Raw genomic sequence first — 12,257 nt, forward strand, 5'->3', positions numbered from 1 at the left:
GTTTATGAATATGTTTTGTGGAAGAAGAGTAGCAGTAAATATGTCTTAGAATAAGATATATTTTGAATTATCTAAGAAGATTTTTTTAATGGGAAAATGTTATTATATTTATAGTACTCAAGGCTGAATTTCTATATTTGTATGGAATATTGACAAATAATTGGTCCATTCATTGGTGCGTCCTTCTCTTCTCAATATAGATTTGGTCTAAAATATCTTCTTCATTTAACTTTTCTTGCTAGTTGACTCAAAAAGGAAAAAAAAAAGAAAAAGAATTTTAAAAGGCAATGGAAAGCACAATTTTGAGATGCTATAACACACAACTTACCTTGTCTTCTGTTTGCCTTTATATCCCCAGAATTTATAATAGTCCTGGCACAGAGTGTTATAAATTCTAAGTAAATTATTGTTGAATTAATTAATTAATTAATTAATTCTCAATTACTATTGTTTTTACTGTCTATCATATTTCAGAGGAATGCTTATTCCTACAAGAAAAAAGTAGAGTCATTTTTAGTTAAAGAGTCAGAAGCTTTTAACTCCTGATATAAATTCTGTCCTAATTTTAAGTCTGAACCACCTGAAGCTCAGTAGTATCCCTTCACCATAGAGACGCAATGTTGGATTAGATCCAAGCACCATCACAATCGAGAGACCCCAAGCCTGTGGGTTGTTTGGGAATGTTGATTAGATGAGATCCATGGCATGATTCTGAGTCCCAAGGACAGTTATTGTTCAGATTTCGACTGATCAACAGCTGATTATGCACATCTCAACATCTGAAATATGAATACAGCTGAGGCAAATATGGGGTTTGTATCTTGCTTTAGTCTGGAAATACAGGCTACCCATGGCAAAGAGGGCAATTTTGCTGTTAAGGCAGTTTAAAATCTCACTTTTAAGTTTAATTGCATAGTTTGGCATCTAAAATGCCAAGTAAAACTCCATAATGACAAAATCTACATTCACTTTCAGTATAAAAATAACTTGAGATCATCATAAATTCTCACTGATCGTGTTTCCATTTAGTCAGTTCCACAATAGATGAACATTCTATTGTGTTACATATTTGGGACATTATATTAATCAAATTCAGAATAAATTTTGACTCAATTGACTTCTGAGATTCTCTATATTTTTGTTCAAATGATCATGAGAGATCATTCATCTTTTAAAAATGTTTAAGAAATTTTAAACTTAATTTTTACCCCCTTTAACTAGTGGGCTTTCCACAGAAGCATATTTTTTAAGGTAATAATCACTTCCTTGAAATAAAATTCTTATTTTTTCTACTCGAATCTCATGTACATCTTTTAGTACAGCTTTTGGACATGTATTGACCACTGTCATCACTTCTTAGCCTTTCTTATCAACTATATGTTGTAAAGTGATAATTATAATTCATAATGAGGATTCTAATTTTTTAGGTTTGTAAGGACAGAGCCAAAATGGAGTTTTTCTGGCCTGTTTGAGCTCATTCATTTCCCAGAACCCTTTGTAAATCACAAGACAGTAAGGTTAGCATCTTTGTCCTAAGAATTTTTCAGCTCCCACCCTGCCCTTCTCACATTGTCCTTCTCACAACACACCCATCTACCATCCCACCTTTGTCTCTGTGCTTCTGACCAACTCACCACCCATCTGGTTGTCAGAAATACGAGAAAAAGACCCTATCACCATGACTTCAGCTGCTGTGAATTCTTGAGGCTGAAAGCTGTTAAATCTTCCCTTTGTTAGGGGCAGGTCACTATAATGATGGGGTGGTGGTCTAGTTTAACTTTGTGTGCTCATGACTGACCCACCTATCCATCCAAAAATAGGAGAAACAAATCCCATCACCCCGATGTCAGCTGCTGTGAATGCTCAGCTGGCCCACTTCCTCCCCTAAAGAAGTTTTAAAAACCCCTAGTCTCCAGCATTCACCATCACTCTTTCTTTAAACCTCTGGTCCCCTCTCCAATCTTGGAGAGGTGATTCCATCTTCTCTCTTTTCTAATCTACTTTCTAAATAAACTTTATCTTCTAATCTAATTTCTGTGCAAATCTTTGCCATTCCCGCAGCACCAGCACACTGACCTAACAAGGATGAAAAAATTAAAGGAAGAGAGATGGTAATGTCCATTGTATGACAGAGCTAGAAGTTTGAAGAACACAATTTCACCTTATAGGGTGGAAACCAAATTAAAATGAAGAATATTCACAGTTTCCATTTCTGTAGATTATTTACATCTTTCATTTCCAGCTTCTTCCTAGCCTCAGGAAAGGATGGCATATAAAACCTGAAAATTATTTTTCAATAAGCAATATATAAATGTGACTTTGCTTCAGAAAATTTTGGTTTCTAAATTTTTGCAGCTATTTTAACTTTTTATATTATAGTTTAAATATTGCATACACTTCTAGAAAATTGTATATTTAGAATAAAAAGCAACAGTTTCCTTCTTCAGCTATGTTCCCCAGAGGCAACCATATTTAACAAGTTAATTTTAGGGATTCAGGTATTTATGTCCATATTTCTAATAATATGCTTATTTTTTTACTTTTTGAGATTTATCAATTTTAGATATTGTTTATTGACTCCTACTCTGCAAGATGAGAATTTAGATAACTTAGCCAACTCCACTTTATGTCTCCTCTTAATATGATTTTATGATTATTCGCAGTTCATCTCATCAATTTTGTAAATTTGTCTTAAATTTAAATCTTCATTTTTTTAATCAACTGTAGGAATAATCTCTTACCACCGCATTTTTAAAATATGAAGTTAGTTGCACCCTCATCTTTCTTTCCATTTCTTTTCCCAGTGCTTAATTCCCTAATAATGTGACATTATTTGTTCTTCTGTGAAATAGTTTGTCTTCTCCATTGTCACAGAGCAAATGAGACAACTGACAGATATTCTGTAATTAGTTTATGGGCTCATTCTACAGAGTAGACATGAGTGTTGACATATTATAAAAATGCTTATATGAGGTGATACCCAAAAAACCCCAGAATTTATTTATAAAATAATTGTGCATTTATTATTACATGTTTAAATTTCAGTCACCTTCAAAGCATTTTCTTTTTGATGCAATACACCTATCAAGACACTTTCCACTTTTCAAAACAGTTTTTGAACTTGTCCATTTTGATGCTGTTAGTGCTTCTGCCATTTTTTTGTTTCACCTCTTCCACATCGGCAAAATATTTCCCTTTGAAGAATTTTTCATTTGGCAAAAAAAATAAAACTCGCTCTGGTAGAGATCAGATGAATAGGGAAGGTGGGACGCAAGGGTCATGCGTCAAAAACTGAACGCTCAGGGCAGTGTGGACAGACACATTGTCGTGGTGAAAGAACCAGTCACCTCTCTGTCACAACTCGGGAAGTTTCTTCTTCAAATCGTGAGGTAACCTTCTCAGAACTTTCAGATAAAAACTTTGGTTGATCGTTTTATCTGGAGGAACAGATTCCAAGTATACTACAAGGGGCCCACCCTCTGAAAGATAACTCCGGTTTATTTTGGGTCCCCCCTAATATTGTTCCTTGGGATCTAAGTGGTGGGGTCAGACATATACCTTTCCTTCCTAAGTCCAATATTCTATCTGTTCCATTCAAAGGAAAGTATTACTAGCATTAAGATCATAATTTTCTTCATTCTTTTTCTCTTATTCCAGAAACATCTCTTCAGATGTTGGAACTTCTGATGTAGGATTAATCCTATATGATGCTATATTTTTTCTCTTATTTTCATTTTTATCTTTTTTGTTTTAATTTTGGGGTCAACTCTTTTTATCTTCCAACCCATTAGTTTAATTCACAGGAGTTCTTTTGTGTTCCCTTTCACAATATGCAGTACACAAGTCTCTTTCAAGATGCTAGGGTCTCAGACACCTGCTCTCTAAATTATCTCTTTTTTCTTGGACCTTGGTTTTTCTGGATATTTACCTTGGTCATTCTTATTGTAAATTTTTTAAGCTATCTGGTCATCCCTGGTCATCTATACTTTTTTTATTTTGAAAAATAAATTTACTTGGAAAATTTTTGTGTCAGGTAGGACTTGACACTTCTTTCCATGGAGAGTAGGCAAGGAGATCATTATGCAGAAGCCTGTGTTCTGGCCGTGTAATATCTGGTTAATTGTCCCAAGTCTTCTCAGGTCATTCACACAATTTAATAGTTGTTTTTTAACCTACTTTCTGGGGTCCTGCAAGAATGAAGATGAAATCAGTTGCTCGTAAAGCATGCTTTAATTAGGGTCCTTGTTTTCAGAGCTCTGTCTCTCTTCCCACACTCTCCCTATCCATGTTTTTGAGTCCTTTGCTTCTCTTCTTCCAGGCAGATTATCTCCCTCCTCAGCTCTCACCTCCTCTGTGTAAACACTGACACGTCTTATTTCATCCTCCATCACTAGCGACCCCTTTCCATCACCACCGCCATCTAGAAATCTATTAAAACTTCTTCACTAATGATTCTTGCACCAATCTCTTTCCTTTGGGGTTTTTGCTTTTGCTTTTCCCCCATGTTTTACTCCTTATCATTTAAGTGAGATCACAGAAAAGAAAGCAGAGAAAATCATTTGTCTATCATCTTAAATCAGAATTGCTTCCCATGCTTAGACAAAAGATCACATTTTTATTTTGTAGTGTTTCAGAGGAAGGGGATTCTTTTTCTGTTTGTTTTGTTATACTTGCACTTGAAATTTTTGTACTTTCAAAATTTGTTTATTCAAAAATATATATGTAAGACACCATTAAAGATCCTATTCCTTTCACCTATTGTTTACTCAAAGAATAGACCCAACTAGATTCATTCAGAATATGATTAATTCTAGTTTTTCTAGTTCAAGTTGATACTGCTTTACTCATATATTGTTCATGTGATTGTGTCAAGTAGAGATGATATACGCCAAATAGCTTTAACTCAATATCTTGTTATTCAATATAGTCTTTATTCAGTACATAAAGTTTTCTAAATCATTGGTCTGGTTTTTCAGGCTTGAGGAAATCATAAAGTAATTCATTATACAAATATAATGATGCCATCACACTTAGTTTTGTCTTTTGTATTTTTACTAAAGGGGAAAAATGTATTCTATTTAATGCTAGAGACTACTAAATTAGTAGTTATTACTACAGTAATAGTGCAAAATATAATGTTATCAGTCATCATCTTTCTAACTGCAAAGCTTAGTATTCTGCCAATTAAATGATTCTTATATGTAGCGTACATAGAGAAAAAGAGCCAAAATAAGCTCAAAGCTAGAATTAGTTTTGTCCTTGATTTGCTGTGCCTATCTGTTCTTTTCTTTCCAAACACACAGGAAGCAACAGGAACTAACTAGAAATTTATCAGTTCTAAAGATAGGCAGAGGAGGAAAGAAGATATGTGGAACAAATAAGACCCAACAAAGTATGAAATAAGAGAAAGAAAAAAGATGGTACACATGAGCAGGAAAGAGGATTTCTTTGTCTGGACCAAAGCTCAACATTTTAGGCAGCCATATTGCCTTTCATAATGTGTATAGAACTCACTTTTCAATTTTGCTGTTTAAAAGTCTCCCAGAAATGCCTGGGTTTCTGTGGGGTTTGGGTTTTGGCATTTATAAAGTTCAAGCTATTATCCACAATAAGGTGGCAAAAAATATTACTTTTTCATGAAAGTCATTAATTTTTCATTTTGTATTGCACTTATTTATTTTTCACTGCATATAACTTTGGGGTCTGAAGAGCTTGAATTTGGGAAGTTACTTGCATATTCATGGGTGTCCTATCAAACCCTGTTGTCTGTATAAGGCATTTCTCCTTCAAATTTCCACCTCTGTCAGGTAAACTGCAATTGGGCTTTTTGTTGCTATTTTCTATAAGGGTATCTTTCTCAGAAGTTGCTCATTTACCAATACAAGTTGGTAGAGTCCTTTCTGGCTGGTATAAGTTATCCACAGTCACAAAGTGTTGGGGCTAGGAGAAGCAGGGGTGGTTGGTGATCAGGTAAACAGGTCCATGGGCAATTTGTTTAATTTTTCTAACCTTTGTTACTTAGAAGAAGCAGGTGCTAAATTGGTATAATAGTAATGATGTCCCTCATTTTTTTCTTTCCAGATCGTACATATCATTTCCTACTTTGACATTTCATACTTTGGATTTAGAGCATTGATAAAGCACCTCGCCTTGGTTCAAAATATGGTCAAATGCACAGCACCTAACATGAATGACCATTCATTCAGAATATGTGATATCAATCCTATGGATATGCTGCGTTTTAAGATCTTTTTCTTTGCTCTTGGTGTAGGCGTGTTGGAATCATTGACCGTGTTCACCCGACATGTTTATGTTTCTCTCATTTCAGCATGTGGCAAACTGATGAAAATCACAGGCCCCATTACAGTCAAGACATCTGGAACCCGATTCGGCGCCTGGATGACAGATCCTTTAGCGTCTGAAAAAAATAACAGAGTATGTCACTCCCACAAACACCTTTGCTTAGAATTGTGTTTTATTTAATTTTTTCCTTCTATTGGACTATTTATTTTCTTCAGGGATATTAGTTTCAACTTGAAAAGTGTTAACACTCTTTGCAAATGTTCCTGTTTGATAATATTAACATATCTAAAGATATATGGCAAATCTGTTTTAGTAAAATGTTCTATCCAATGATTCACCAGTAGAATGAGCCTAATTTTTTTTTATTGGTTTTAGTCTTGTTTCATGTTTGGAAAGGCCTAGTTACAAATGTACAAAATTCCCTGTGTATTCTTTATAAACCCTGTTCTTTAGTATGAAAAAAATAGTATGAAATAAGTGAAAAAACTCAAGGACTTGCTAATTTGCTAAATTAGCTTAACTATTCCTGGAGCCTGAAGGTAATTTTAAAAGAAATAGCACTGAAACTTTGGGGGGGGGGCATTTTCATAAACTGGCAATGCCTACATTATGCAAATCAATATCCTGGAAACTTGCCATAGCTCTATTTATGTTCTGTTACAGAACTCACTATAAATTAAGCTTCTCAAGGGCTTTATCCAAATGAGATTAGTTATTAAGTTTGTAAAATGGTTTCATTAAAAGATAGTTGTACCTATAAGCTCATCGAATAAACAAGGGTTACCAGATGATTCTGTGATATCCACTAAGGAGAAATAAGGCCAGGCTCGGTGGCTCAGCCTGTAATCCCACACTTTGGGAGGCTGAGGTGAGTGTATTGCCTGAGCCCGCCTGGGCAACTTGGTGAGACCTCATCTCTACAATAAATCAAAAAATTAGCCGGGTGTGGTAGCGCACACCTGTAATTCCAGCTACTCTGAAGGCTGAGGCGGGAGGATCGCTGGAGCCCAGCAGGTCGAGGCTGTAGTGGCCAGGAGCTGGAGTTGGAGCCTCACTCCAGTCTGGGCGACAGAGTGAGACTCCAACTCAAAAAAAAGAAAAAAAGAGAAATAAGTTAAATTTGAAAAATTAGACCATATACTTTTTTCAGCAGAAGGGATGGAATACGAGGGGGGACTACCAAAAAATACCCCAAAATTTGTTTATAGAAAAGTATGTATTTACTCTTACATATTTAAACTTCAGTCACCTTCAGAGTACTGGCTTTTGATGCACTGCACCTATTGAGACACTTTTTCCACTGCTCAGAAGTTTTTGAGCTCATCATTTTTTATGCCTTTTAGTGCTTCTGCCAATTTTTGTTTCACCTCTTCCACATTGGCAAAACATTTCCCTTTGAGGTCTTTTTTCATCTGAGGTAACAAGAGCAAAAAAAAAAAAAAAATGTTGCTCAGGGAGAGATTAGATGAATAGGAAGGGTGAAACAAGGCAGTCATGCCACTTCTGGTCTAAAACTGCTGAACACTCAGCATGTTGTGGGCAAGTGCACTCGTAAATCACCCATTATTAAATGGGCAAACATGTTGAAAGAATCTTTAAAAAAAAAATCTCTGAAGCCAAATGTAGCTCTCACAACAACCCTTGCTGGTATACTGATGTCAATGGGTTCCTAGAACACTTGCATAGTGGGGGAAACCTGTACTACAAGGGACTTACCCTCCCCAAAATAATTTTGTCTTTTTGGGTGCCCCCTCTTGTAAATATAATTTGCTGAAGCTTTATTTTTTGCAGTTATCAATGATTACATTGATCTATCAGGTGATGTGATTTGCATTGACATATATTTGGTCCACTCAATGAAAGACACCAAATGATCAAAAACAAAAAACTAAGAAAGATAAAGCAAATTAATGTCAAAGTAACAAATTCAATTATTTCTTTTCCACACAGCCTATACCAGTATGTTTACAAAAGCTTGAAAGACTATCACATTGCAGCAGGTCAGCCATAAGATAACATGGCTTCCAGAGCTTGAAAATTGTAATGTATATGGAAGGTGCCAAAAAGATATATACACATTTTAAGAAAGGACAAAACTATGTTAAAATTATAATATTCAATACACACTGATAACAAATGATGAATACAAGTCCTGTTTGACTTCTGCAATTGTAAGAGGTGCTCAAAGTGGTTACCGTCGGCATCCAGACACTTCTGATTATGGCAAACTAAAAATAATACATAGATAACATCTCTTAAAATTTGTATGCATTTTTTGGCACCCCAGTAAGTATATGTGCTGACTCTCACTATCTTTATTTTGGAATTCTCAGGAAAATGTACAGAATTTAGTCACTCCTGTCTTTTTTCCTTCTTCTCAGGTCTGGTACATGGACAGTTATACTAACAATAAAATTGTCCGTGAGTACAAATCAATTGCAGACTTTGTCAGTGGGTCTGAATCAAGGACATACAATCTCCCTTTCAAGTGGGCAGGAACTAACCATGTCGTCTACAACGGCTCACTCTATTTTAACAAATACCAGAGTAATATCATTATCAAATACAGCTTTGATTTGGGAAGAGTGCTTGCACAGCGAAGCCTGGAGTATGCTGGTTTTCACAACGTGTACCCCTACACCTGGGGTGGCTTCTCTGACATTGACCTAATGGCTGATGAAATCGGGCTATGGGCTGTGTATGCAACTAACCAGAATGCCGGCAATATCGTCATCAGCCAACTTAACCAAGACACCTTGGAGGTGATGAAGAGCTGGGGCACGGGCTACCCCAAGCGAAGTGCGGGGGAGTCTTTCATGATCTGTGGGACACTGTATGTTACCAACTCCCACTTAACTGGAGCCAAGGTGTATTATTCCTACTCCACCAAAACCTCCACATATGAATACACAGACATTCCCTTCCATAACCAGTACTTTCACATATCCATGCTTGACTACAATTCAAGAGATAGAGCTCTTTATGCCTGGAACAATGGCCACCAGGTCCTGTTCAATGTCACCCTTTTCCACATCATTAAGACGGAGGATGACACATAGGCAAATGTGATGTGTATTCATTGTCTAAGCGGTGTCATTTGTGATAAACTCTATAGGACCCCTTCTGGTTTTTTCTTTATTATTACTTGTCATCATTTCTCCAAAGCAAGCACTTTTTAAATTGTAAAGCTGGTGTTTCAAAAAACAGGTGAGCCTGTCTAAGTTAACGTGTTGGAAACACATCTTAACTCCTAAATTTACAAGGCCTATCATGTCCTTGTCGTGAAAAGCACTAAAGAAGAGTTTAAGTGACTAAAGTCATAGTTTTGCAAAAGATTAATGATCTGCCTTATATTAGAGTCAGAGACTAATGGTGGCTTAAATGCATGAATGTCTTTTTTTTTAACTCTGTCATTTTTTACTGTCTTTTGCTCCACATCAGGAAATATTTTGGTAGGAATTAGAAGATGAAGAAAAAAAGCATTTTATTCCCATTTATTTCTTTAAAAATATTTAAGGATTTCATTTATATGGAAAAATAATATTAATTGTTTTGCTATTAACACAATTCTCTGATGCGGTGCTGTACAGTCATTTTTAAATCTCTTGCTAACATTTTATTGGCAATATGTATTTCTACCATTGTAACCACCATTGTGCAATTGTATCTCTTCACTTCTGTGAAAGTATGTAATATTTTTTATAAAATACACTGAAATTTAATCTCAGTAATTATTTGAGTTACTTTTCGAGTGTGACCAAGAAGGATCTTCTTGGCTGACCCCTTTGTATAGGCATTATAAACTAAAAAAAAAATCAAGCCAGATACCTTACATAGAGATTTCATCTTACCCAAAGTTTTTTGGATCAAATACATTGAATGCAAAAACTGATTCAGTACACCTGACTTACTCTATTCAAGAATGAAGCCCCTATAGTGGCCCACAAAAGATTCAGCTGAATCACAAAAACTGGATTTGAGTTAACTCTACTCATTTATTTCCACTAAACAAACTGTGTTCTTCATAATTAAATATATTAGTGTTTTAATTTATATTTCACATACAACTTGCAATAGTGTAATCTGTTGTATCAGAACTCTAAAAGTCTGTGAAACAAATATGAAAACTCTTAAGAAGTAAAATTTCTGTAATATCTTCTAGATTTCAATTGTAGGCCCTGGAGAGTTTTGAGCAAAATTTTGCAAGAGAAAATGATGGGGAGACTTGGGAATTGACTGGGGGATTTGAGATGTGTGAATAACCAACTCAGAAAACAAGATGGAAAGAGAAGTCCTGGCTACCCGGATTCAATGCATGTGCAGAACTAGTGTAATCAAAAAGGAAAAGTTTTAATAATATTGATGTTAATAACTCCACAAAACATATGATTAAACTATATATCAAACATGTCAATGAGTTCAAATGTACTTTCCATATATTAAAAACATTTTCCTAAAGCAGCTTTATGGAAACTAATAGGGTTGGCTTTATAATTTAAGAAGCAAATTTCATGGTAAATGATATATAACTTATTGCTGTAAATGTTTAGTTTCACACATACACAGTACTACAATTTTCTTTGAAAGATAAAACTATAATAATTCTGATACAGCATTGTATAAAGAAATTCTAATATTTAAGGGTAATTCATTTCTAATATAAGTAAAATATCATCCTCAAATACCACACTGTGAAAGTTGTAGGATTAAACACCGATCTTGAAAATATTAAGATTTAACAAAGTTGTTTTTGTTTGTTTGCTTCTTTGTTTGTTTTTGCTTACAAAAAGTTAGCATGATTTAATGACCACTCTGGTTTCTTTTGCAATGTTTTCTTCTCTTTAAAATGTTTATCACAAGTTCTTCTCTACTATTGAGAGCAGGGAAACTTAGGAGATTTGTCTGGCATTGTACACACACCACAAAGAGAATCAATAAATATTTCATATGTCAAGAGTTTGTATAAGGAAAAGTCACATCAGTTTCAGAAATGAATTAATTTTTAAGTAGATGGCCTCTGCTAGATATCTATATTCTTTTACTGATATTATATAGTTTCACATACATTCAAAATTTGGATGATCACAGTGTATTGTGAGGTGTGCAGCTTGTAAAGCACTTTATTGTTTCCTATGTAAGATTTCATCACCGTATCCAATTTACAGTGAATATGCTGCTAGAGCAAGCACAGATTTTATTATTGTCACTACAAGTGGAGATAAAATGTGATTTGCATTAAACATCTACAGTTTAAAAGCATTTTTCTTAATAGATTATTATCAGTTTTGTGCCTGAAATAAATAAAAACTTACTCTAATCACTGTTTTCTTTTTTAAAAAATCTCCAACAAATAAATTTTACAAGGGAAATAATGAATATCCTTAAGTCATCCACACAATCCAAGACGTAAAGAAATCCAGGCTCAGAAAGTCTTAAATCTAAGTGAACTATGTAACTGGTATTTTCTGAATTAACCAGGTCATTCATAAACTTCCATGTCACTCAAATAATAATATGTTCCTAGCCTGATTGTGTGTGTGTGTTATTTGTATTTGTGGCACTTGAATCACAATGCTTATTACTTGCACCTGAATTTATATCTACGAGTTCAGAAAAAGGTAGTATTTCAGTGCATTATCAGTATGTGGAGATAAAAGAGGAAATAGCACCAGATGCACTATATGCATAGAAAGATGATTAGTTAAAATTCATCACAAACTCAGAATCTCTGATCTCTATCACCAAACTTATAGAGTCATTTCATCTTTATAATAGGTAGCATTCTCTCTGACAAAATCTTAGCTTCAGAAAATAATTTTAACTTCTCATTGATGCTTACTTCAATAAGAAACAGGTTTTTGTATCTAAAAATCACTACCAAACTTACAAGTACTAATTTTTCAACCAGAAGGATTATTTTTTAAATGTGACCATATAAAGTTATGCATACATTC

At 34.6% G+C, this 12,257-nt stretch overlaps 1 protein-coding gene across 2 annotated transcripts in view; it reads left to right on the plus strand.

Annotated features, from left to right (window-relative positions):
• OLFM3 (olfactomedin 3) overlaps window positions 1-11,810 on the plus strand; it is a 210,550-nt gene extending 198,740 nt beyond the window's left edge. For both annotated transcript variants that reach the window (XM_008055024.1, XM_021710901.1), the window contains exons 5-6: window positions 6,329-6,435; window positions 8,685-11,810. In XM_008055024.1, the coding sequence (XP_008053215.1) occupies window positions 6,329-6,435; window positions 8,685-9,362 (785 nt within the window). In that variant the 3' untranslated portion in view covers window positions 9,363-11,810. The remainder of the gene's footprint in view (window positions 1-6,328; window positions 6,436-8,684) is intronic.
• The last annotated feature ends 447 nt before the right edge of the window (window positions 11,811-12,257 follow it).

The sequence above is a fragment of the Carlito syrichta genome, unplaced genomic scaffold (genome assembly GCF_000164805.1).
Source record: "Carlito syrichta isolate Samal-C Ts95f unplaced genomic scaffold, Tarsius_syrichta-2.0.1 Scaffold301635, whole genome shotgun sequence".
Classification (NCBI taxonomy): domain Eukaryota; kingdom Metazoa; phylum Chordata; class Mammalia; order Primates; family Tarsiidae; genus Carlito; species Carlito syrichta.